Source organism: Peromyscus californicus, unplaced genomic scaffold (genome assembly GCF_007827085.1).
Source record: "Peromyscus californicus insignis strain IS unplaced genomic scaffold, ASM782708v3 Scaffold_10__1_contigs__length_136768540, whole genome shotgun sequence".
In the NCBI taxonomy this organism is placed as follows: domain Eukaryota; kingdom Metazoa; phylum Chordata; class Mammalia; order Rodentia; family Cricetidae; genus Peromyscus; species Peromyscus californicus.
This window is the reverse complement of record NW_026294391.1, coordinates 87,253,457-87,279,300: the sequence shown is the minus strand read 5'-3', so window position 1 is coordinate 87,279,300 and position 25,844 is coordinate 87,253,457. Positions and strand designations below refer to the sequence as shown.

The following is a 25,844-nucleotide window of genomic DNA, read 5'->3' as shown; positions in this document are numbered from 1 at the left end:
GCATTAGAGAAAATTCCTTGACTGTATACAGCTATTAAATGTGTAGTGAAAGGACTCAAATATAGTTAGTGGAAATATAGTTAGTATACTTACATTAGTTGGCAATTTGTTAGGGACTTTAGAAGTTTAAATGAAAACTGGATACAACATTTCCAATTTGTCTCTTCTATAGCACCAGGATCTAAGCAATAGGGAAACTCTAGCAGGATCATTTTTATTTTTTTTCATTTTTATTTATTTACTTTTTTTTGTTTTTTGTTTTTGAGATCGGGTTTCTCTGGGTAACCCTCGTTGTACTGGAACTCAGTTTGTAGACAAGGCTTGCCTGGAACTGAGATTTGCCTACCTCTGCCTCTTGAGTGCTGGGATTAAAGGCATGCATCACCACCACCTGGCTTGCAGAATCATTTTTAAATAGTAAAACCTAAGACAAAAGTCTAGACTCCATAAATACAGCACATATTTAATTTTAATATCAACAACAAAATAGTGCACAGCATTTATGAATATAAGGAAGATACATATAATCCAGAATTAACAGTTATGTGAAGGGACATATTAACTAGGAGAATTTTGAGTTTAGTATGTTTGCCAGTTGAAAAGTATATTTAATCATTACTACACACTCACATACACACACACAAACTCCATCTGGAAGAATTTATGTTTCACTTAATAAGTTAGTTTGGGGAATGAAAATAAGGAGAACACCACACATGAAGTTTATCTTTCTGAGTTTGAGTTAGCTCACTTAATTTCCAGATCCATTCACTTTAATGCAAATTTCAAATTTCATTTTCCTCTATAACTACATAAAACCCTATTGTGTGTATTTGCCACATTTTCATTATTTGTTCATCTACTATGGACATCCAGGTTGATTCCATTCCCTTGCTAGAAAGAACAAAGCAGCAACAATACACAAGGATGCCTAAATGTCTCTGTGGTAGACTATGAGCCTTTGATTATGGCCAGTATAATGTAAGTGGGCCATAGGATAGTTCTATTTTAATTTTTTTTTTTTGAAAAACTTCCATACTGATTGCCATAGCGTCCGCACACTTTCTATTCCCACCAGCAGTGAATACGGGTTGCTCCTTACCCATAACTTTGCCAGTATTTGCTGTCTTTTGCTTGCTAGACACGCCAAATGGGTAAGATAGACTCTCAAAGCAGTTTTAATTTACATGTTCTTGACAGTTAAGATGTTGAGCATTTTTGAAAGCACTTATTGACCATTTGTTTCTTCTTTGTATTTATTTTTGTAGTTCTTTATATGTTTTAGATATTAACTACCTGTCTGAAGCATAGTAGGTAAAGATTTTTTCTCTCATTTTGTGAGATGTCTGCTTGAACTGCTGATACACTCCTTTTCTGTGTAGAAGCTTTCTGGTTTTGTGCAATCCCATATGTCAATTGGCTATTTCCTGTGGTATTGGAATCATGTTCAGAAAGCCGTTACATATTCCTGTATCTTAAAGCAACTTCCCTGTTTTTCTCCAGTGGTTTACACATTTCAAATTTTAAATTAAGGCCTTTGATGTATTTTGAGATAATTTTTGTGCAAGGTGAGTGTGGTGGTATTGTGTTCCCCGAAATATTGTGCACCCTAATAAACTTATCTGGGGTCAGAGACAGAACAGCCCCCACATTAAACATAGAGGATAGGCAGTGGTAGCACACACCTTTAATCCTAGCATTCCAGAGGCAGAAATCCATGTGTTCAAGGATACAGCCAAGAATGGTGACTCACGCCTTTAATCCCAGAAAGCAAGCCTTTAATCCCAGGGAGGGGTGGTAGAAAGTAGAAAGGTATATAAGGCGTGAGGACCAGGAACTAGAAGATTTTAGCTGGTTAAGTTTCAGGCTTTCAAGCAGCAGTTCAGCTGAGAGCCATTGGGATGAGGACACAGAAGTTTCCAGTCTGAGGAAGCAAGACCAGCTGAGAAGTTGGCCAGGTGAGGTTAGCTGTGGCTTGTTCTGTCTCTCTGATCTTCCAGTGTTCACCCCAATAACTGGCCTCAGGTTTGATTTTATTAATAAGACTCTTTAAGATTCCTGCTACAGGTAAGTGATGTAGACCTAATTTAATTATTCTTCAGGTGAATATGCAATTTTGCCAGCACTGTTTATTATATAGGCCTTTGTGTTTCATGGCATAGATTTTTATCATCTTTGTGAAACTTTCAGTCTATTTTTTTAAAGAAATTTTTATTCATTTTACATATCAATCACAGATCCCCCTCTTCCCTCCTCCCACCTCTCCAGCCTTCCCCTGCCCACCCACCCCCTATTCCTTCCTACAAGAAAGTAAGGCCTCCCATGGGGAGTCAGCAGAGCCTGGTCCATTCCATAGAGGCCAGTCAAAGCCCTCCCCCTGCCTCAAGGCTGTGCAAGATTCAGTCTATTTTTATGCCGCTACCATGTTGTCTTGTTTTATTAGAACCTTAGGTTCATCACTGTATTATTTATTTGAGATACATTTGCTTTTTTAAAATACCAGAACTTATAGCTACAAACTTTCCTATTCCCACTGTCTTGACTATATGACAGAAGAACAGATAGACTGTCCTAACCTTTTCTTCTCTGAATCCTTCAATGACCCAGTATTTATGCAAAAGTGTTCTATTCAATCTTTAAATATCCATGTGGTTTCTAAGGTTTCTTTTGCTATTGATTTTCTAATTTTATTCCATATCTTCTTTATGATGGTGAGCAAATAAGTGATCAGACAATGATGGCATATCAAAGGGTAACAGGAAAACTCATCAGGAGATGAAGAGTTAGCAAACAAACTACACAAAGGACAATATATAACAGCCAAACAACATAGTAAGAATTGCAAACATGTTGAGTGGAATACCAAAGCAGAAAAATATTTGAAAGACAATCAGTTTTCAAATTTAATGAGAAACGTCAAGGAAAAGATTCAAGAGTCTTACATAGCCCTGTCATGATAAAGAGAGATTGTAACAAACTCAGGGACGCCCGTGTTCTAAAAGCCAAAGACAACTTGTCAAAAGCAGTCAGGGAAGAATACATGCCACACAGAGATGGGGAAAATAAGATTGAGCACCAGTTTCTCGTCAGAAACAATGCAATACCATCACAGAGTAGTGAAGCTGCCAATCCAGCACTCCATAGCTAGATAATATAACATATTTTCATATTAAATAAGATAAAAGTTTCCAGCATATAGTAAAGACTAACGTATAATCTGAGATAAAGGGCACCAAAATATTTTAAATTATCAGGAATAAAACAGAGCCCAAGTAATAGAAAATACATGAAAAATATAAAACTGTATTTTCTAGTTCTCTTAATTACCTAGAAAAATGAGTATAAGACCTTTGCATAATAAATGTAGATGATATGATGATGTAAACAACAAAGCAAATAGTTTCCCAAACATAATTTATAATAACCTGTGGTCAGGTTATTATACGGGTGAACTGAAAAGAAACAAGTATAAAAATATGGATTATGACATGGGATATAACAAGTATAGGCATGCAGGGATAAATAGAAGTAAGTATCAAATAGATAGTGTTTCAGGAGTGAAGCATGTCCTGGCAGATTATTGATCCTGAAAGGACACTGAAATGTTAAGGATGCACATGGTCAGCACTATAGCAGAATTGAGCCCTTAAGAAAATATTTGAGGCTTTGTGGTCAAATGGGCAACAAGGAAACAACAATGATGGGGGGAAATGAGACGAGACAAATGGAAAATATATAACAATAGAACAGACTTAATCTCAAACATATCAAGATTATATTCATGGTAAATGAACTATATTCTTTACCTAATGAGAAAAAATTCAAGCTGCATAAAAAATAACATTCAGTAATATGCAGTCAACAAAAACACACTTCACATTTAAAACTACAAAAGCCAAGAAAGGAGAATGGAAAATGACATATCATGGAAACAGCATGCTTACATCATCTAGCAGATATATTAGCATAGACAAAGTAATTTTTTAAGTAAAAAAGGTAACTGTACACACCAAACAATTTTGAATTTATGTATCTAACAAGAGCTTCAAAATTTATGAGGCTATACTGACAAACGTTGTGGGGGAATAAGACAAATCCACAATTGTAATTAGACATTAATATAAAATTATCTCACTAATTTATTCAATGAATATCACAAAACTACTAAGGGTGTAGAAGATATCAAAAATATCATCAATCACCACGACATTATTGATAAGCACTGAATAATATGCAGTAAAAATTAATTGTTCATATGCAGTGTTCACCTATAGGGTCTGTCATAGTTAGAGTTACTGTGTTTCTATGATGAACACTATGACCTAAAGCAACTAGGGGAGGAAAGGATATATTGGGCTGGGTTTTTTTTGTTTTTATTGTAATCCATCACTGAAGGAAGTCAGGAAAGGAACTCAAACAGGGCAGGATCCCGGATGCAGGAGCTGATGCAGAGGCCATAGAGGGATGCTGCTAACTGGCTTGCTTTCCCTGGCTTGCTCAGCCTGCTTTCTTATGGAACCTAGGACCGCCAGCCCAGGGATGGCACCACCCACAAATGACTGCGCCCTCCCGTATTCATCACTAGCTAAGAAAATGCCTCAGAGCTGGATCTTATAGAAACATTTTCTCAATTGAGGTTCCCTCATCTCAGATGACTTTAGCTTTTGACAAGCTGACAAAACTGTCAAGCACAGGGTTGTAAGCTAAAACAGAAAGTAAAATCCAATGAACATCAAATGTTTGAAATAGTACCTTATATTTTCTTCAACATACACACAATGTAATTAAATTTGAAATTATAAAAAAACCGCCCTGGACTTCCCTTCTGGAGCACAGGTGAGTGCCCTAGCTGGGCCCGGACCCCATCCCTGGGTACCAGTCACTCCGGGGAAGACCTGCCCAACTTGGCCCCAGGTTCTGGCCACTGGGCAGGTTCCCTTCTAGCCCCACCGGGAAGGATCCCCTTCTCCAAGACCCCTGGCAGACCCTGCAATCTCCACACCCTGCCCCCACGCCCATCCGCCTGAGCCCCCAGCCTCTTTCTGAGACTTAGAGGCCGGCCCCCAGCGCCCATCTTGCCCCAGACTTCCCTTCTGGAGCACAGGTGAGTGCCCTAGCTGGGCCTGGACCTCATCCCTGGGCACCAGCCACTCCAGGGAAGACCTGCCCAACTTGGCCCCAGGTTCTGGCCACCGGGCAGGTTCCCTTCTAGCCCCACCAGGAAGGATCCCCTTCTCCAAGACTCCTGGCAGACCCTGTAATCTCCACGCCCTGCCTCCACGCCCATCCACCCAGACCCCAGCCACTTCCTGAGACTTAGAGGCTGGCCCCCAGCTCCCATCCTGCCCCAGACTTCCCTTCTGGAGCAGAGAGAGAGAGAGAGAGAGAGAGAGAGAGAGAGAGAGAGAGAGAGAGAGAGAGAGAGGAGCTCCCATCCTGTCCCGGACTTCCCTTCTGGACAAGAGCTCCCATTCTGCCCTGGACTTCCCTTCTGGACAAGAGCTCCCATCCTGCCCCGGAATTCCAATTTGGACAACAGAGCTCCCATCTGGACAAGAGAGAGAGACTTACTGAATCTGTCAGCTCTTTCTGAACCAAGTGTGCGGATAAGGCCAAGAACGAACCACAAGGAGATAGGCAGACGTCAAGGCAGAAACACATACAACAAAATGAATAGCAATACAGCATCACCAGAACCTAGCCCTCCTCCAACACCTACACCTGAACATCAGAAATTGGAAGAAGCAGAAGAAAACAGCCTTATGAATGACATTATGAAGAAGCTAGAGGCTTGTGTAGAGGAAAAGACAAAAAAATGGGAAGAACGCTGTAAACAACTAGAGGAAAGGGCAAACAAATTAGAAGAAATCAATAAAGTCCTGGAAGAAAACAATAAAGTACTGAGAGAAAATCAAGAAAAATCAATGAAACAAATGAAGGAAACAGTCCAAGACCTGAAAAGGGAAATAGAAAAAATGAAGAAGACACAAACAGAGGGAATGCTGGAAATAGAAAATCTGAGTAAACGATTGGGAAATTCAGATGCAAGTATAATCAACAGAATGCAAGAGATGGAAGAGAGGATCTCTGGCGTTGAAGATACAGTAGAAGAAATACATTCATCAGTCAAAGAAAACACTAAAGCCAATAAAGTCATGAACCAAAATGTCCAAGAAATTTGGGACACCATGAAAAGACCAAACCTACGAATAATAGGGGTAGAAGAAGGAGAAGACTACCAACTCAAGGTCACAGAAAATATATTCAACAAGATCATAGAAGAAAACTTTCCCAACTTAAAGAAGGAAATGCCTATGAAGATACAAGAAGCCTATAGAACACCAAACAGACTAGACCCCCAAAAAAGGTCCCCTCGACACATAATAATTAAAAAAACTAAACGTACAGAATAAAGAAAGAATATTAAGAGCAGCAAAGGAAAAAGGCCAAGTGACATAAAGGCAAACCCATCAGAATAACACCCGATTTCTCAATGGAGACTTTAAAAGCCAGAAGGACCTGGACAGATGTAATGCAGACACTAAGAGACCATGGATGCCAGCCTAGACTAATATACCCAGCAAAACTTTCAATCATCATAGATGGAGTGAACAAGATATTCCATGACAAAGCCAGATTTAAACAATACTTATCCACAAACCCAGCCCTACAGAAAGCACTAGAAGGAAAATTCCAACCTAAGGAAGTCAGATACACCCTCGAAAACACAGGCAATAGATAAAGCCACAGCAGTAAACCCCAACGAAGAGAAGTACACACACATTACCACCAAAAAATAACAGGAATGAACAATCACTGGTCATTAATATCCCTTAATATCAATGGACTTAATTCACCTATAAAAAGACATAGGCTTACAGAATGGATACGAAAGCAGGACCCATCATGCTGCTCCATACAAGGAACACATCTCAAATTCAAAGATAGACACTACCTAAAAATAAAAGGCTGGGAAAAGACTTTCCAATCAAATGGTCTTAAGAAACAAGCGGGTGTAGCCATCCTGATATCCAGCAAAATAGACTTCAAACTAAAATCAATCAAAAGAGATGAAGAAGGGCATTACATACTCATCACAGGAAAGATCCACCAAGATGAAGTCTCAATTCTGAACATTTATGCCCCAAACACAAGGGCACCCACATATGTAAAAGAAACATTACTAAAGCTTAAATCACATATAAAACCCCACACATTAATAGTGGGAGACCTCAACACCCCACTTTCACCACTGGACAGATCTCCCAAATCGAAACTTAACAGAGAAATAAAGGACTTAACTGATGTCATGACTCAAATGGACTTAATCGATATCTACAGAACATTCCATCCTAACAAAAAAGAATATACCTTCTTCTCAGCACCCCATGGAACCTTCTCTAAAATCGACCACATACTTGGTCACAAAACAAATGTAAACAGATACAAAACAATTGGAATAACCTCCTGTGTTCTATCAGACCACCATGGTCTAAAGTTGGATTTCAACAACAACAAAAACTACAGAAAACCTACAATCTCATGGAAACTGAATAATACCCAACTGAATCACCAATGGGTTAAGGAAGAAATAAAGAAAGAAATTAAAGACTTCCTAGAGATCAACGAAAATGAAGACACCACATATCTAAACCTATGGGACACTATGAAAGCAGTGCTAAGAGGGAAATTCATAACACTAAATGCCCACATAAATAAGTTGGAGAAATCTCACACTAGTGACTTAACAGCACACCTGAAAGCTCTAGAACAAGAAGAAGCAAAGTCTCCCAGGAAAAGTAGATGCCAGAAAATTATCAAAGTGAGAGCTGAAATCAATAAAATAGAAACAAAGAGAACAATACAGAAAATTAATGAAACAAAGAGTTGGTTCTTTGAGAAAATCAACAAGATAGACAAGCCCTTATCCAAACTAACCAAAAGACAGAGAGAGAGCATCCAAATCAACAAAATCAGAAATGAAAAGGGGGACATAACAACAGACATTGAGGAAATCCAGAGAATCATCAGGTCATACTTCAAAAACCTCTATTCCACAAAACTGGAAAACCTAAAAGAAATGGATAACTTTCTGGATAGGTACCACATACCTAAGTTGAATCAAGACCAGATAAACTATTTAAATAATCCAATAACCCCTAACGAAATAGAAACAGTCATTAAAAGTCTCCCAACCAAAAAAAGCCCAGGACCAGATGGTTTCAGTGCAGAATTCTACCAGATCTTCAAAGAAGAGTTAATACCAATACTCTCTAAATTGTTCCACACAATAGAAACAGAAGGAACTCTACCAAACTCCTTCTATGAGGCTACAATTACCCTGATTACTAAACCAAACAAGGATACAACAAAGAAAGAGAACTACAGACTGATCTCCCTCATGAACATTGATGCAAAAATACTCAATAAAATACTGGCAAACAGACTCCAAGAACACATCAAAACAATTATCCACCATGATCAAGTAGGATTCATTCCAGGGATGCAAGGGTGGTTCAACATACAAAAGTCCGTCAATGTAATACACCATATAAACAAACTCAAAGAAAAAAACCACATGATCATCTCACTAGATGCAGAAAAGGCATTTGACAAAATCCAACACCCCTTCCTGATAAAGGTATTGGAGCGATCAGGAATACAAGGAGCATACCTAAACATAAAAAAGGCAATTTACAGCAAGCCAACAGCCAACATCAAATTAAATGGAGAGAACCTCAAAGCAATTCCACTAAAATCAGGAAAGAGGCAAGGCTGTCTGCTCTCCCCATACTTATTCAATATAGTACTTGAAGTTCTAGCCAGAGCAATAAGACAACATAAGGAGATTAAGGGGATACAAATTGGAAAGGAAGAAGTCAAGCTTTCCCTATTTGCAGATGACATGATAGTATACTTGAGCGACCCCAAAGATTCCACCAAGGAACTGATACAGCTTATAAACACCTTCAGCAACATAGCAGGATACAAGATCAACTCAAAAAAATCAGTAGCCCTCCTATATACAATGGACAAAGAAGTTAAGAAGGAAATCAGAGATACATCACACTTTACTATAGCCACAAATGATATAAAATACCTTGGGGTAACACTAACCAAGCAAGTGAAGGACCTATATGACAAGAACGTTAAGGCCCTGAAAAAAGAAATTGAAGAAGATGTCAGAAAATGGAAAGATCTCCCATGCTCATGGATAGGCAGGACTAACATAGTAAAAATGGCAATCTGACCAAAAGCAATCTACAGATTCAATGCAATCCCCATCAAAATACCAACACAATTCTTCATAGACCTGGAAAGAATAATACTCAACTTCATATGGGAAAACAAAAAACCCAGGAGAGACAAAAGAATCCTGTACAATAACACAATCTCTGGAGGCATCACGATCCCTGACTTCAAGCTCTACTATAGAGCTACAGTAATAAAAACAGCTTGGTAGTGGCATAAAAACCGACATGTGGATCAATGGAATTGAATTGAAGACCCTGACATGAATCTGCACGCCTATGAACATACAATTTTTGACAAAGAAGCCAAAAGTGCACAATGGAAAAAAGAAAGCATCTTCAACAAATGATGCTGGCATAACTGGATATCAACATGTAGAAGGCTGCAAATAGATCCATATCTATCACCGTGCACAAAACTTAAGTCCAAGTGGATCAAGGACCTCAACATAAACCCAGCTACTCTGAACCTGCTAGAAGAGAAAGGAGGAAGTAGTCTTGAATGCACTGGCATGGGAGATCACTTCCTAAATAGAACACCAGTAGCACAGACACTGAGAGAAACAATAAATCAATGGAACCTGTTGAAACTGAGAAGCTTTTGTAGAGCAAAGGATACAGTCAACAAGGCAAAGCAACAGCCTACAGAATGGGAAAAGATCTTCACCAACCCCACATCTGACAGAGGACTGATATCCAGAATATATAAGGAACTCAAGAAATTAGACATCAAAATGCCCAACAGTCCAATTAAGAAATGGGCTATAGAACTAAACAGAGAATTCTCAACAGAGGAAACTCAAATGGCTGAAAGACATTTAAGGAATTGCTCAACATCCCTAATCATCAGGGAAATGCAAATCAAAACAACTCTGAGATACCACCTTACACCTGTCAGAATGGCTAAGATCAAAAACACTGAAGACACCTTATGCTGGAGAGGATGTGGAGCTAGGGAAACTCTCCTCCACTGCTGATGGGAATGCAAGCTTGTACAACCACTTTGGAAATCAATATGGTGCTTTCTTAGAAAATTGGGAATCCATCTCCCCCAAGATCCAGCTATACCACTCTTGGGCATATACCCAAGAAATGCTCAACCACACCACAAGAGCACTTGTTCAGCTATGTTCATATCAGCATTGTTTGTAATAGCCAGAACATGGAAACAACCTAGATGCCCTTCAACTGAAGAATGGATAAACAAAATATGGTACATATACACAATGGAATACTACTCAGCAGAGAAAAACAATGACATCATGAGGTTTGCAGACAAATGAATGTATCTAGAAAAAATCATCCTGAGTGAGGTAACCCAGACTCAGAAAGACAAACATGGTATGTACTCACTCATAGGAGAATACTAGATGTGGAACAAGGATGACTGGACTGCTACTCACATCAGCAGGGAGGCTACCTGGAAAACAGGACCCCAAGAAAGACACGGGGATCGCCCATTGACAGAGAAATGGAATGAGATCTACATGAACAGCCTGGACATGAGTGGGGGTAGTGAAGGGTGAGGGTCGAGGGAAAGAGAGCTTGGGGGAGCTGGAGATCCCAGCTGGATCAACAACAGAGAGGGAGAACAAGGAATAGGAGACCATGGTAAATGAAGACCACATGAGAATAGGAAGAAGCAAAATGCTAGAGAGGCCCACAGAAATCCACAAAGATATCCCCACAACAGACTGCTGGCAATGGTGGAGATACAGCCCGAACTGACCTACTCTGGTGATGGGATGGCCAAACACCCTAATTGTCATGCTAGAAACCCCATCCAACTACTGAGGGATCTGGATGCAGAGATCCATGGCTAGGCCCCAGGTGGATGTCTGGGAGTCCAATTAGCGAGAATGAGGAGGGTTTATATGAGCGAGAATTGTTGAGACCTAGGTTGGATAAAGCACAGGGACAAATAGCCAAATGAATGGAAACACATGAACTATGAACCAATGGCTGAGGGGTCACCAACTGGATCAGGCCCTCTGAATGGGTGAGACAGTTGATTGGCTTGATCTGTTTGGGAGGCATCCAGGCAGTGGGACCGGGTCCTGTGCTCATTGCATGAGTTGGCTGTTTGAAACCTGGGGCCTATGCAGGATCCCTTGGCTTGGCCTGGGAGGAGGGGACTGGACCTACCTGGACTGAGTCTACCAGGTTGATCTCAGTCCGCGGGGGAGGCTTTGCCCTGGACGAGGTGGGAATGGGGGGTGGGCTGGGGAGAAGGTGAGGGGGGCGGGAGGGGGGAGAACAAGGGAATCCATGGCTGATATGTAGAACTGAATTGTATTGCAAAATAAAAAATAAATAAATAAATAAATAAATAAATAAATAAATAAATAAATAAATAAAGAGAATGCAGGACTCTTCTGAAGTCATTTTATGAAGCCAGTGTCATCCTTATACAACCTAATGAGGACAATGCTACTAAAAAAATAACTAGACATTGTGGTGGTATTTTATTTGTGCTGAAATGTGGTGATATTTTATTTGTGCTTTAATAAATAAAGTTTGCCTGGAGATCAGAGGAAATAGCAAGCCATTTTAAGTAAACAAAGAAGTCAAGCAGCAGTAGCACACTCCCTTAATCCTATCACTTAGCAGGCAGGATCTCTGTGTGTTCAAGGCCACACTATGGAACAGAGCCAAGTACTGTGATACACACCTTTAATCCCAGTACCAACCATAGAGGTCTGGAGGTCTGTACAGACAGACAGAAAGTGACAGAGCTGTATAGGAAGAGGAAGTAAGGTAGCTGGACAGAGAGCAAATCAGATGGCAGAACAGCAAGGCATATGTGTGTGGATAGACAGGAAGTAAGGAAGTCGCATTTGGGAGCTGCAGAGTTGGTAAGGTAAGGTTGGCTGGTGGCTTTCCCTATTTCCCTGATCTCTCTAAGGCTTTCATCCATATATTTGGCTCCGTATTTTTTATTTAATAAGACCATTTAGAAATTCATCTACAAGACATCATATTCATGAATAAAGCACTAGAATACTCAGCAAAACTAAGCAAGCAGTAGCAAAATATTTTGTGGCAAATGTCAGATGAATGATATATCAAGATGAAAGATGTTTGGGAGGCCTGTACTATTTATTTCTTTAAAGCAGATTGACTTGATCTTTTAAATGTTCACTGCAATTTATTCTATTAACACAACAAAGGAGAAAATATCTCATCTTAACAGTCATGGAAACAGAATTTTGTCTCAACTAATAATTTTAAAAAACCCTCTCATCAAACATCTAGTGAATATGGGTAAAGAATGTATGGCCATTTTAATTTTTGTGTAGGTTTGTAATGTTTCCAAATAAAACCTCGATTAAATATTTAAAAAATACTAATTGCACTTGTCCTCCTGGAGTCAAACTTCCATGTCAAATTCTTGTTTCCTGCATGAGCACCATTTCAGATTTCTTTCTTACCTATTTAGCTATTCTGTACAGTCATCTCTATCAATCATTACAAATGCCATCATTTAAAATTACTTCCATAAAAAATAAAATCTGTACCACTCTATGACCAGGATCACCTGTCATTTAACTTGCTGTACCCAACCATTTGGGAAAGTTTATGTTGACTGTTAATTTGATGAGACTGAGCTTCACCATTGAAACAACCCTCTGATCATGTTTGTGTGTCATTTTCTAGACTGAGTTAAATGAAATAGAAAGGTGCACCCTAAATGCAGGCATGAGCACAATTCTATGGGTTGGTTCCTAGACTAAATATAAAGGAGAAAGCTAGCTGAGTATCAGCATTCTCTCTCTCTGCTTCCTGACAGCAAATGCAGTGTGAATAGCTACCTCAAGCTCCTGATGTCATAACTTCCCCACTATGATAGACTATATCTCCAAACTGAATCAAAATAAACCCTTCATTAAGGTGGTTTTCTCAAGTATTTTGTCCCAACAATGTGAAACTGAGTACAATACTTCTCCTAGGCATATACACCACACACATCATTATGTCTTTTCTCATGATGGTCCTCCTGCCTCCCTCTAGTCCATTCTGTTTCTACTTGGGTGTAGAGACTTGCTCTCAAGTTCCTAATCTTCTGTAGACTGTCCACCATTGACCTTAGCCTTCTTTGACTCTCCTGTCTTTAGAATCCTGCACTATGCAAGTTTCACATTGAATCAGATTGTCTTGTATTTTTCTCCAGGAGTTTCATACATGACATATTTCAATAAGAGTACTTACTTCCAGTTAACAGGATCTGTTAGTTTGTTTTTCTACATTTTATTTTTCAGTTAATATGGTTGTTTTGTCTGCATGTATGTTTATGTACTATGTGCATACTAGAGCCCAAGGCCAAAAGAGGGCACTAGATTCCCCATGATATGAGTAGTTACCGATGGCTGTGAGCCACCATGTGGGTACTGATAATTGAACTCCGGTCCTCTGAGCCATCTCTCTAGGTCTAAGATATGCTATTTTTGAATTACAATTAAAGTGTCTTTATAGGAAAAAAACTCTTTGTCTATAAATGTGAAAATATATCAGAAATTCTGTTTCAATTTTAATCAGCATAAGCTCACATTTTAAATACCATTAAGCTCCACATTATAACTTACTATTATTTATAGTAACATTTTAATGTATGGATATGTTCTAAATATCAATATCATCTTGATAACTATATATTATTCCATTAGGTTACTATAATTTTATTAACAATACATTTATCTCCATAAGATTAAATATTTTGACTGAGTGAGCTTTTATTCTTTTTCCTCCCTCCCACACACTAGGGCTAGTAGAATGCTGCATACTCAGTAAGAAATTTTAATTTTAATATATTATGCCTGTGGCCATATAAAACCCAATTAATAAGAACTCTGAAATTATTTCTCTTTCATCTTCTCCAGTAAGCACTTCACTGAGTGTGATCCAGGCCACAAGTTCTGACTAATATGGCTAATCTTCTGTCTACTCTCAACTTTCTCTAAACTTTGTCTATCACTCAAAACTTTGTCCTGCAATATTTCCAGTGACCTAGCCAATCATTTACACACAACATTTCTTTCCCTCAAAGATCTAATTTCTAGAAGAGAACTCACCTGAATTAAAGAAATAAAAGTACTCAACCAAGTATTAAAAGTCTCTTTAAATTAAAGCACAGATGGTTGGGTGGAATTTTTCTTCCATTACAATAAGTTTATAAAATGAAAATTGAATAGCATATTGTTGATATTCTACCTAGTCATCTAATATTCTACAGTTAAGTGACATGGCATAAATATTCTTAAACTAGCTTTACTTCTGGCCTGCATGTTTGAAACAAAACATCTTTTTTCAAAGAAATCAAAGAAAGGATACTTGATGTTATTCAGAATTACATAACCATATGATTCACAAGAAAGGTTACTTTGTTTACTGTGTGGGATGTCTTTCTATATGCTGTGTGTGGTGATAGATTGTGTACCCTATTAAACGTTGCCTGAAGATCAGAGAACAGAACAAGGCACTAGATTAAACAGAGACCAGGCATTGGTGGCACACACCTTTAATCCTAGCACTCAGGAGGCAGAGATCTGTCTGGATATCTTTGAGTTCAAAGCTACCCTGGACTACATGTGATTGACTCAGTCTAGGAGAGAAACAGAGCCAGACAATGGTGGTGCACACCTTTAATCTCAGTACTTGGAGTCACACGCCTTTAATCCCAGCACTAGGAAGGTTGACACAGGAAATGACCTGGCTGGGCAGAGAAAGGTATATAAGGCATGAGGAGACAGGAACTAAAGACTTTTTGGCAGAAGCGTCCCTTTAGGCTAGAGGCCTTTCAGCTAGAAAGCCTTTCCAGGCTGAGGATTTTGTTCCTTTGTCTCTCTGATCTTTCAGCATTTACACCAATATCTAGCTCCAGGGTTTTTTTTTTTTATTAAAAAGACCTATTAGAATTTGAACAACAACTATGAATATGTGTGTGGCTCCCATTGGGTAACAAATAAAGCTGCATTGGCCTATGGCAGGGCAGGATAAGGTTAGGTGGTACATTTAAACTGAAGATAAGATGAAGAAGGGCGGAGTCAGGAGAGACACAAGCTCAATGCTGAAGGAGCAACAAGATGTCAACAGGCCAGTAATGCCATGGCTACATGGCAACATATAGATTTATAGAAATGGGTTAATTTAAGATGAAAGAGCTAGCAAGAAGCTTGAGCCATAGGCCATACAGTTTGTAATTAATATTAAGCCTCTCAGTGATTATTTTGTACGTGGCTGTGGGACAGAGGGTGAGAGAGATTCATCCAGACTGCTGGGCAAGGCAGGACCAGAGAAATTTTCTTCTACAGTTTACACTTGGAAGGGATTTAAGAAACTCTCTGGCTTATGTTAGTTCATTTAACCTCTATTTCTGCCTTTATTGTTTGCTTTTACTTACCTAATTGGGGATCTTAAAGGTTGTGTATTTCTAGTGAAAACAAACAGCTATCTAGTCATCAACAACCAGAAAATTTCATAAATAAATAAATCTCAAATATAGTAAATTCCTTATTACATAGGGTTAAATGGTTCCATATATGTCCATCCAAAAATATATCTGCATGTACCTGATGTGTTCCAGTAGGTCTTCATATCCTCCTCACTGCTAGAAACTACAAGTATTTTGGTAGCTTTACAATTTTATTCCCGATTGCAGAACACATAAAAGTTGATTACTATGGTCATCCTACGGATGAACTGACTGCATGATGACCCAGTTTGGGTACAAACTTAAACACCCAGTCCTGTAACACTGATGTTTTGTCCTCTGATCTGGACATCCATGCTGGAAGAAATGAATACCAACAACTGCACAGCACAGCTTGCAGTTTTGTACAGCAGCAACAGAAGCAGCAACAAGGGCAGCATCAAAAATCCAAGACAATGTAAGGGGAAAGCCTCACGTGCCAAATGGTAACATCCACGCGTACTCTGAAAACGTCACCTATCAAGCTCTAAAATCCAGCAAAGATGATTTTGAGTGACCTATTTTTGAGGGAGAATAATTTCTCCAATGAATACTACTAAAACTTAGTTTTAGGTTCATGTGTCCTCTACTGGAAAAAGAAATAGGCATTTTTGCCATTCACTGTTGTCAAGATATTTGCCAATGTCTTGCCATAAGGCTTTAAGTAAAGTAAACTGATTTTAATAGAATATACATTCCAAATGACCTTATCAATATCCTAGATTTAGAAAACAATGTAGATTGACATCACAAATATAGTGTGGAAAAGGTAGCACACATATATTTGATCAACCAGCTCCAGTCCTGTTTTTTTCTGTGCAAGTTGGGCATGCGCACTATGACACAGAAACACAGTCTGGGCTGTTGGTTTTGTTTTGTTTTGTTTTGTTTTGTTTTTTTCCTAAAATCATCCAAAACAATGGAATTTGCTCCTGTATGTTCTGGGAGTAGATTTTTATTTTTACAACTAGTTCAATCATGGAGTGCTTGCCAAATGTGCATGAGGCCTTGGATTCAATCCCCAGCACTGCAAAACAAAACATTAAAAAAAGAACTTTCAACTGTTAAGTCACTTCTCCTCATTGGGCAAGGACAGAAGTAGAAAGTTTTATCCTTGGTCTTCTGTCTGGTGCATAAGAGACACCCATGGCACAAGAACTGTAAGGTTGTAAGTGAGAGGGATCCATGTCTAGAATGAACTACACAGAAATCATTAGAGCTTCACATCAGGAGCTAAACAGTCACAAATGCCAGTGAATAGAGGACATAACCATTCTACTGTTTTCAACTACAGAGAAGGCAAATGAGAAGAAAATAGAAGCTGGGTTTCCTTGGCAACTCTACAAAGAGAAACCATGTATGCTTGAACCTGGATCAGTTTAATTAACAAAAGCAAAGGACACCATAAACTACATGAAGCAAAGCTGAGTGCTAAATATTTATGAAGCATTCTTCAAAGATAAAGCAACTCAAATTCAGCTATTAAATTTAGAGTGAAAACATATTTCCTATGTAAAATAATAATAATAGTAATAATAATAACAGATGTGTACTGACGCAATGGAAGATTTTGATGGGCAAATTTGAACAGAAGGGAAGAGTGAGAGGTGCTCCCCCATTTTTATCACCTGTGGACCACTTAGCATTCCTCATCCATTTTACACCCAATTTTACTATATTATGAAATTAAACCATAAATATATCAACAAAAACTGTACAGACAAGCACAAGCCAACATTCACCTATCAGACTCTCCTGTCTGCTCTCTATGCACCATAAACAGAAGCAGGAAGATGGAAGACGAATTAACATACTGCACATTCAAAACACTCCCTCTGTCCAGACCTACAGGAAGTTTTTCTCCGGTACCATCATTGTCACTGTGCCAAAGGAAGCAGCAACATGATAGGGGAACAAGAGATTGAGAGCACTAAAAAACCCAAGTGCCTCACCTTAAGTAAATAACTTCCTGTATAATGTTTCTTTAATAAAGACAATTGCACTTGACCTCACTGAGTAAAGAAAGCTAAGATTCCCAGGAAACCACAAATAACCTCATACTGAACAAGTGGAAACAAAGAAGCAAAACATTAAGAAGTTGATCTGTGAGTGCCACCTGTATATTAATAACCTTCTCTATGTATATAAGCCAAATAGTCTGTCTATTCATGAATAAAGAAACCAAAATGTTAACACCTTATTTTGTCTGTTTTGCTTTTATTGTGGGTTTTACTTGAATTAAGCTATCACCATGTAGAGATGGCTTTTAAAACATTTAACTCATTTTTCCTCTTTCAGGCTGTGCTATGCCTGAAAGATATGTGACATTATGATATAAATGACTGAGGAAAATAGGATCTGGTCCAACAGGTTACATTTGCTAGTAAGTAATCTCTCCAAGTGTTTTATTTCAGCAACAATCAATCTGAACCAAGATTGAAAGTGAAAATGTGACTTGAAAAGTGAAGGAAGGAAAGGTAGCCATAAATGATGTGCCAAGTTAGACAGATGATAGATAAAACCTTACACACAAATACAGCATAAAAGAGATACTAATTATTCTAATGTTATTTAAAAACACGAGTCTATAAGAGGAAGACACATCAGTGTGGTACCGTATCATTACCTTTCCAGAATTATTCAGACTTCAGTATTGTTCTTTTATTTTATGCCTCTATCCAATATTTTTGAAAACTTATTAATATGCTATTAACAGAAGAACTCTGTTAGTTCTTTTAATTATCAAGTAAATTTTAACCACAGAAAATAAAAACTAAACCTTGAGCCCAAACAGGAAATACTGTTTTGAAAAGTTAGTGTGCACTTCATTGCTGTGATTTTAGATAGTGATAGTAAAGTACATGAATTTAATGGAAAAAAATGGAATTAGAAGTCAGTGCGAAACTCTGACTTAGTCGTTTGTTTTGATATAATAATGCATTGTTCAATGCTGTAGTGGAATGATTATATTCAGAAAATCAACTGTTAAACCCTCCTTCATGCTTTGTAATTATAACTAGGATGTGTAATCAAAACTGAAAGACACATCTCCGTGTGTTATTAAACAATGATTATGTTTTGATTGAAATATCTACTGAGGACAGATAATCTCTTAGTATAAGCATGATTGGCTGCCAGGCAGCCATGTTTAGGAATAGGTGCTTCTACTCAAGAAATTTTCTCTTCAGGAAATTAACTACTATAATTTGAAACTGAATGTTTTAAATGTCTTCCTATTAGGGGTTCTGTACAGATATGGAGAGCTAAAGCTCACTGATATTTTTCAAAAGCGTTGCTTTAAAGTATATTGTTATACATTGAATTAGGAGGCAAAAGGACACGTATTTTTTTTAAAGATTTCTTCTCTTCTGATTTATAAATGTTTGCTCCCAGTTGGTTACTCCCCAGCAAATGTAACCAACTCTAAATAGCCCTTTCATATTTTGTTGTCCACTGAGAGAACACTGGTCATTGAATTTTAACAAAATTCCACTGGTTTCCCAACATTTTCTCAGTGGTAGGCAACAAAATTCATTTTTATTTTGGCTGCTTTCCAGGAGAGCTAGAATGCAAGCACTTCAATCTAAAGACATTCCTAGTTAAAGACATAGGTGTCCTATGAATGTTCACAAAATAAAATAAAATAAAATAAACCACACATTTTGACCTTGTAGCAGGTAGTTGACAGCAACTTACCAGAATTTCTTTTTGATACCATCTTCAAATTTGTACTGACTGCAGAACAGACCACCAGGGCCAGAAGAAGTGGCAGCTTCATTGTTCACGTTCTTTGGCAGCTGTAACACAAAACAAAAGAAAATGAAGTTTGAACCACATACACACACGTTTGCCTCAATGAAACCACATCTATAAATTGATGTCCTAATCCAAAATCTTCTAGAATACCATTCAACTGGTAAAATCTATAAAAGGATTCTAAAAATCTAAAAGTCCTTAATATGAAAAAATATTGGTTCCAAGCATTTCAGATAAGAGATACCCAAATTTCTAGTCTGTTTTTCAAAGACCCAGTGCAAAAGTGATAATCTACTGACTCCAGGCTTTATTTTTATGGAAATGGAAGAACATTTGAAAGCACAGAGTTAAATCATGTTACACCTCCCAGTGTAAAACTTTTCAATGACTTCAACTAGATGCAAAGTGAAAACTGAATTCTGTCCTTTTGGCTTTCAAGGACATGAAAATAGGCTTCTTGATTATTTCTTTGGTCTTACTTCATAGCATTATTCTTTTTTATGGTACTGATGCAATTGCTAGGATCATCTCATTTGTATATGGGTTATTTAAGACCATTTATTCTTCATGTCATTTGCATTTAGTCTTCATCCCAAGCAACTTCTCCCTCATCTTCATGAAGATAATTTCCAAATATCCTACAGGTGTCAGACTCACAGACTTCACCAGCCTAACCAATTTTAACTCTGATTTTCTTGCTTACTCTTTTTTCTCCTTTGTTTTTTTCTTTATGTCCCCTACCCAAGAATGGGTCTCACTAGAGTTCTTCATACTTCAGGCTCCAGAGTGTCATGCCCTCTATGACTGTTGACCTTCTTCATTAGAATCATCAGAACATACAGCTCTTTTGTTTATCTATATGGCAGGATGACATTTTACACAGCGATGATACCCACATTCAAAAATGAATAGCACAAATTCTTAAGCATTTGGAATGAAAGGGTTTATAAATGAAAACAAACAAATAAACAAAGAGGTGAACTTGGAAGGGAGTACTGTCCTTAACAGAGAAACAGAGTTCTCTCCAGCACCATCAAGAGTCATTTTGTAAAAAAATAAACCATTTTATGGTTTTGCCCCAAGTGAGCTAAAACTTTTCAGTTGATTTTGAAGCATCAGAAGATGAGAGGCAGTGTGTCACACAGGGTTTATCATCAACCCAGGATAGATGATGGCAAAGAAGGTTGGAAAGGTGAAAGCACAGTGATCATCAGGATAAAGAATGGAAAAACCATGGGTGATAAGGTATGAAGGTTGGGTAACATTTAATGATGCAGAATATTGTTTAAAGATTTTTTTTATAAGTGATCTGTACTTTAGGAACCAAAATTACCAGATTATGAAAGTATCAGAGTGATATCAAGTACTGGGTGAGATTCTATATTTCCTGAATTCATTTAAAAAATCCATTTGAGGGCCGGGCGGTGGTGGCGCACGCCTTTAATCCCAGCACTCGGGAGGCAGAGCCAGGTGGATCTCTGTGAGTTCGAGGCCAACCTGGGCTACCAAGTGAGTCCCAGGAAAGGCACAAAGCTACACAGAGAAACCCTGTCTCGAAAAAACCAAAAAAAAAAATCCATTTGATATAGAAAATTCAGAAAATGCCCCAAGTATGGCCACTAGCTCAGCAAACCAACATAGCTACCTTCTTATTATAATGCTCTTGACTCACCAATAAACAAAAAGACCTGTGGTGATATATTGTGTACCCTAATAAAGCTTGCCTTGAGGGTCAGAGGACAGAGCCAGTCACTAGATTAGACATAGAGGCCAGACAGTGGTGGCACACACCCTTAATCCTATCACTCGTGAGGCAGAGATCCATCTGGATCTCTGTGAGTTCAAGGCCACACTGGAAACAGAGCCAGGCAGTGGTGTCACACACCTTTATTCCCAGTACTGGGAAGCACACATGACTTTAATCCCAGGAAGTGATGTCTGGGCAGAAAAAGATATATAAGGCATGAGGAAACAGGAACTCATTCTCTTGAGGCTGAGGATTTTGTAGAGGTAAGAGCATGGTTGGCTTGTTCTGTTTCTCTGATCTTTAAGCTTTCACCCCAATATCTGGCTCCGGGTTTTCTATTAATAAGACCTTTTAAGATTCGTGTTACAGAGACCTGATAAGGAGAAGGAGTTGGTAAGCTTTGCATGAGGACAAGAGATCACCCCATCCTTATTATTGTACATTCCAGATTTCTGCAACCATGCTACAGGGATAAAGAACCCTGGGAAATACAGTGTGCTGGAAACTGCCAGATGACAAGGGGACTAAACTACTTCTTGCCTACTCCTAACACAGAGAAGACAAAATTTGCATCTAAATGTCCAAGTTGGAGTCAATAAATAGACTACTCTTGCCAAAAGCCAGAGGACAGGAAAGGAAGTAATAGGATGGTACCAGATCACAGTCTGGCATTCCAATGCTCAGTAGAGATATTTGGAGAAGCCTCTCATCACGAAGCTATCACAGCAACTGTCTGCCTAAAGACAGCCAGAAAAGCAATTATGGCCAATCAAAGGGAAGAGATACCATAACAAATGCCTCTTTTTCCCCATTGCTCTTTCCCAGACACTCCCTTTCCAAGACAACATCAAAAAAGAGACAAAGGTTACCCAGAAGAGGAAGGAAATACCATACACCTCCACAAATTCCTAAATACTAGAATCATATGTTCACTCTGGTGGTGATAAATGGGATTATATTGCTATCAGATAGTGGTTTGGAGCTAATAGAGACAAAGGCCCCAGAGTGAAAAGCTTATCCAACATCTTGAAATGTTACAGAATTAGACTGACATATTTATCAATAGTTTCATCTCCCAGAGGGTAAAGATATGTAGAATAAAGAATAGCAAGTGGCTAATGAGGAAGTAATAATCGTTCATGTTTATAATCTAATAAATTGAAACATTTAATGATTCAGTTACATTTACTCATTTTCTTGTCTTTGTCTACTTCTTGCCCATTATAATGTAGCCTTCAAAAAGGAAGCCACTTAGTCATTATCTATTGCATCTTCAGCCCTTAAGATAGAGCTTGACATATAACTGGTGATCAGTAAAACTTTAACAAGTATAACACAAATCCTATGTAGATATGATATTAAATGTTCAAGATTTCAAATGAATAGAGCCTTTAAAGACATTATTTGTTTAAAATAAAACATCTTTTATCTAAAACATGATTCTCCACATATGATCTATATAGCATATTTCCTATTTCCATGAACACTGCTAATGCCCTATAAATACCCTCTTGCCCCCCTCTAATATTACTCTGCATAAGTTTTCCTAGTTTTTTTCTGCCATTGGGTTTTCTGCTGTAAACACAGCATGACCAGCATAGGAGGTAAAATGTAAATACTCTATTAGTAATGTATAATGAGTGACTCATTTTATTTAATTTTTTTATTCATTTTACATATTAACCACAGATCCCACTTTCATCCCTCCTCCCGCTCTGCCCCCCCACCCCACCCCCCACTTCTTAACTACTTATAAGAGTTGTAAGTTCAACTCTCTCACCCTTTGGTGTGTTCCATTAAGAAGTGGCAACTCAGTTCTTGGTGTGTGCCTTCCCCTGATGCTCCACTCCCATGCAGCCACTTAACCCTTGTCTTAAGTGTCCCCCTTTTGAAGAATCCAAACAAACATTCAGAAAAGACTTTTAAGTGTTCAATATATACTTCATTCTGCATAGATCATGACAACAAAATTTCCAGCTCAGAAGAAGATATTATCTTTAGCATTTCAAACCTACCCTGGATATCATGCCTACTCTAGCTCCTCTGCCTTACCTTCCTATTTAAAACTTCTGTAACCCCTCATGTCCTATTTAACTCCTCCTGCAGTGCTCAGTTTTATTTTTTGCTTTACCAATTTAATCATGCTGCTTAAATTTTTAGGATTTACCCATACTATCCCACTCCCAAGCTATTATAACTATAATTGTATCTTCACTGTTTCTTTCTGAAAGTTACATTAACTTTCCCAGAAAGGACTGTTTAATTATTTTGATATCTTATAATTAGTGAACCACATGATTATTGAGAAGGATCTTTAAGAATCCATTCACCAAATGGTCATGTTCTTAAATTCCCAAAATATGTAGACTATGTCCAATAGTTTTTTAAAAACAGCCTAGAAATATTTCTACCTTTTATAATTAATCTTTCTCTATTCTTGGTGAAAGAAAATATTTAATATATGACTTTAAGTAGTTAAATCATCACTGGAATAGAATAAGTTAATCCCATAATTATTTCATCCTGTGGGATCCTGTATGCTGTGGATATGTGTTGTTCTCATTAGTTGATAATAAAGCTGTTTGGCCAATGGTGAGACAGAATAAGGTTAGGCATTACATTTAAACTGAAGATGGAAATGAAGAAGGGTGGAGTCAAGAGAGATGTCAGCCAGCTGCTAAGGAAGCAAGACATATAGAAAATGAGGTAACAAGCCACAAACCACACGGAAAAGCGCAGATAAGAAATATGGGTTAATTTAAATGTAAGAGCTAGTTAGTAATAAGCCTGAGCCATCAGCCAAAGCATTTATAATGAATTTATAAGCCTCTGAGTGATAATTTAGGAAGCAACCACCAGGTGTAATTGGGCATATGGGACAGAAAGCTCCACCTCTGGTTACAATTTCATACATTCACTTTCCTTTGACCTCTTATTTAAGATCAATGAGGATTAGAAAACTGGACATATATACCTATTACATATATTTGACAACCCTGTGTCAAGAGCTTTTGGTAAGCTGTGACCTTTCAAAAATTCACTGGGGCATTATTATCATGATTTTACTTTTGAAGAAAACAACAATTGTGTGATAAGGTAGGCTGGAGAGAGGAGCTCACTCTCTTTTGGTGGAGGATTTCATAGGGGTAAGAACTAGTGGCTGGCTGCTCTGCCTCTCTGCTCTTTTAGCTTTTACCCCAATATCTGGCTCTGGATTTTTTATTAATAAGACCATTTAACAATTCATGTTCATCTGGTAACATAACATTTGTGGCACAAATTCACAAAAAAGCCACTTGCCCATGGCCTTGCAGGCCCCAGCTCAGGCCCAAGCTGCTTGCAGCCAGAGTCTCCCCAAAACGTGGGCTGGAATCTGTTTAGCTTCTTTTCCCCTCATGGGTTGTGGTGCTCTCAGGATCCCCATCTTGAACTGATATCAAACTAGGTAGCTGCCTTGAAACCCACTTGGACTTCTATTGCTGTACGCAAAAGGAGTCAGCTTCAATGTCTCTGTCATTCTAGATTTTTAGAGGCTGCTTACAATGTTCTTCCTATTTACTTAGGTAATATATCCTTCTGAGGTCTTTGATGTAGTTGAAGACTAGATAGTTATAATTATAATTTCCCTTGGTTATGATAAAAGGTAAATTAAACAAGAAACTTTAGACTCACAAATATAGGATAGGTGATAAAATATTTTCTTTAATTTTGCCAAATACAAATAGACTAGATATTATAAGTGTAATTCTTGCTTGATAACTGTTTGCTATATATAATTTTACTGTATTAAAGCTAAAACCTTCCTCTTTGATTAGATAGAAAAAGGGGAAGTGCTGGGGGATATCTTTCTGTATGCTGTGAATATATGTTGTTCCCATTGGTTAATAAATAAGCTGCCTTGACTTAGAGACAGGCAGAAAATCCAAGGAGTAAGACAGGAAAGAGAAAGGTGGAGACTGGGGAGATGCCAGCTGCCACCAAAGGAGAAGCAAGATGACAGCAGACCAGTAATGCCATAGCCATGTAGAAAAACATAGATTAATAGAAATGGGTTAATTTAAAATGAAACAGCTAGCTAGCAAGAAGCCTGCCATAGGCCATATAGTTTGAAAATAACATTAAGCCTCTCAGTGATTATTTTATAAGCTGCTGCTGGAATGCAGGGTTGGACAGGACCAAAGAAACCTTCTGGCTACAGTTGTGACTTATCCAAAATCATGACATTAGAAAAAATTACAGAAAAGTGCTTTTGACTTTGAGTTTGTATGATCATAGCAAGATGTTTTAATGAGTAATAAATTATTTTTTGTAGACTTGCAATGCTAAACCAAATCATAAGATAATAAACTTTTTCTCCTGAGCATTAAGGAGGTACAACCCCTCTGTAGAGATGCATGAGCAATACAATAGTCAAGTGAAAGACAGTGAAGATCAGTCTATATATGCTAAATGGTAAGGGAAAAGAAAGTAAGCCAAGTAGTTTGCAGCATGTTCAACGGGTGATTCAGATTTCCCATTGGAAGAGGAAATCTGCCAAACTGCCAATTCAAACAGTCAAAGAGAAAGGCCAGTGTAATCAATCTTCTAGCAGTGTTCATCTGCAGCAGCAGTCAGCCTGAAATAT

At 38.1% G+C, this 25,844-nt stretch overlaps 1 protein-coding gene across 1 annotated transcript in view; it reads right to left on the bottom strand.

The window, feature by feature from the left end:
* The window catches only part of Il1rapl2 (interleukin 1 receptor accessory protein like 2), a 1,222,115-nt gene that overhangs the window by 1,123,127 nt on the left and 73,144 nt on the right, over positions 1 to 25,844 (bottom strand). Inside the window, exon 2 of the mRNA XM_052736534.1 lies at positions 19,414 to 19,514. Within this exon, the coding sequence (XP_052592494.1) occupies positions 19,414 to 19,495 (82 nt within the window). The 5' untranslated portion in view covers positions 19,496 to 19,514. The remainder of the gene's footprint in view (positions 1 to 19,413; positions 19,515 to 25,844) is intronic.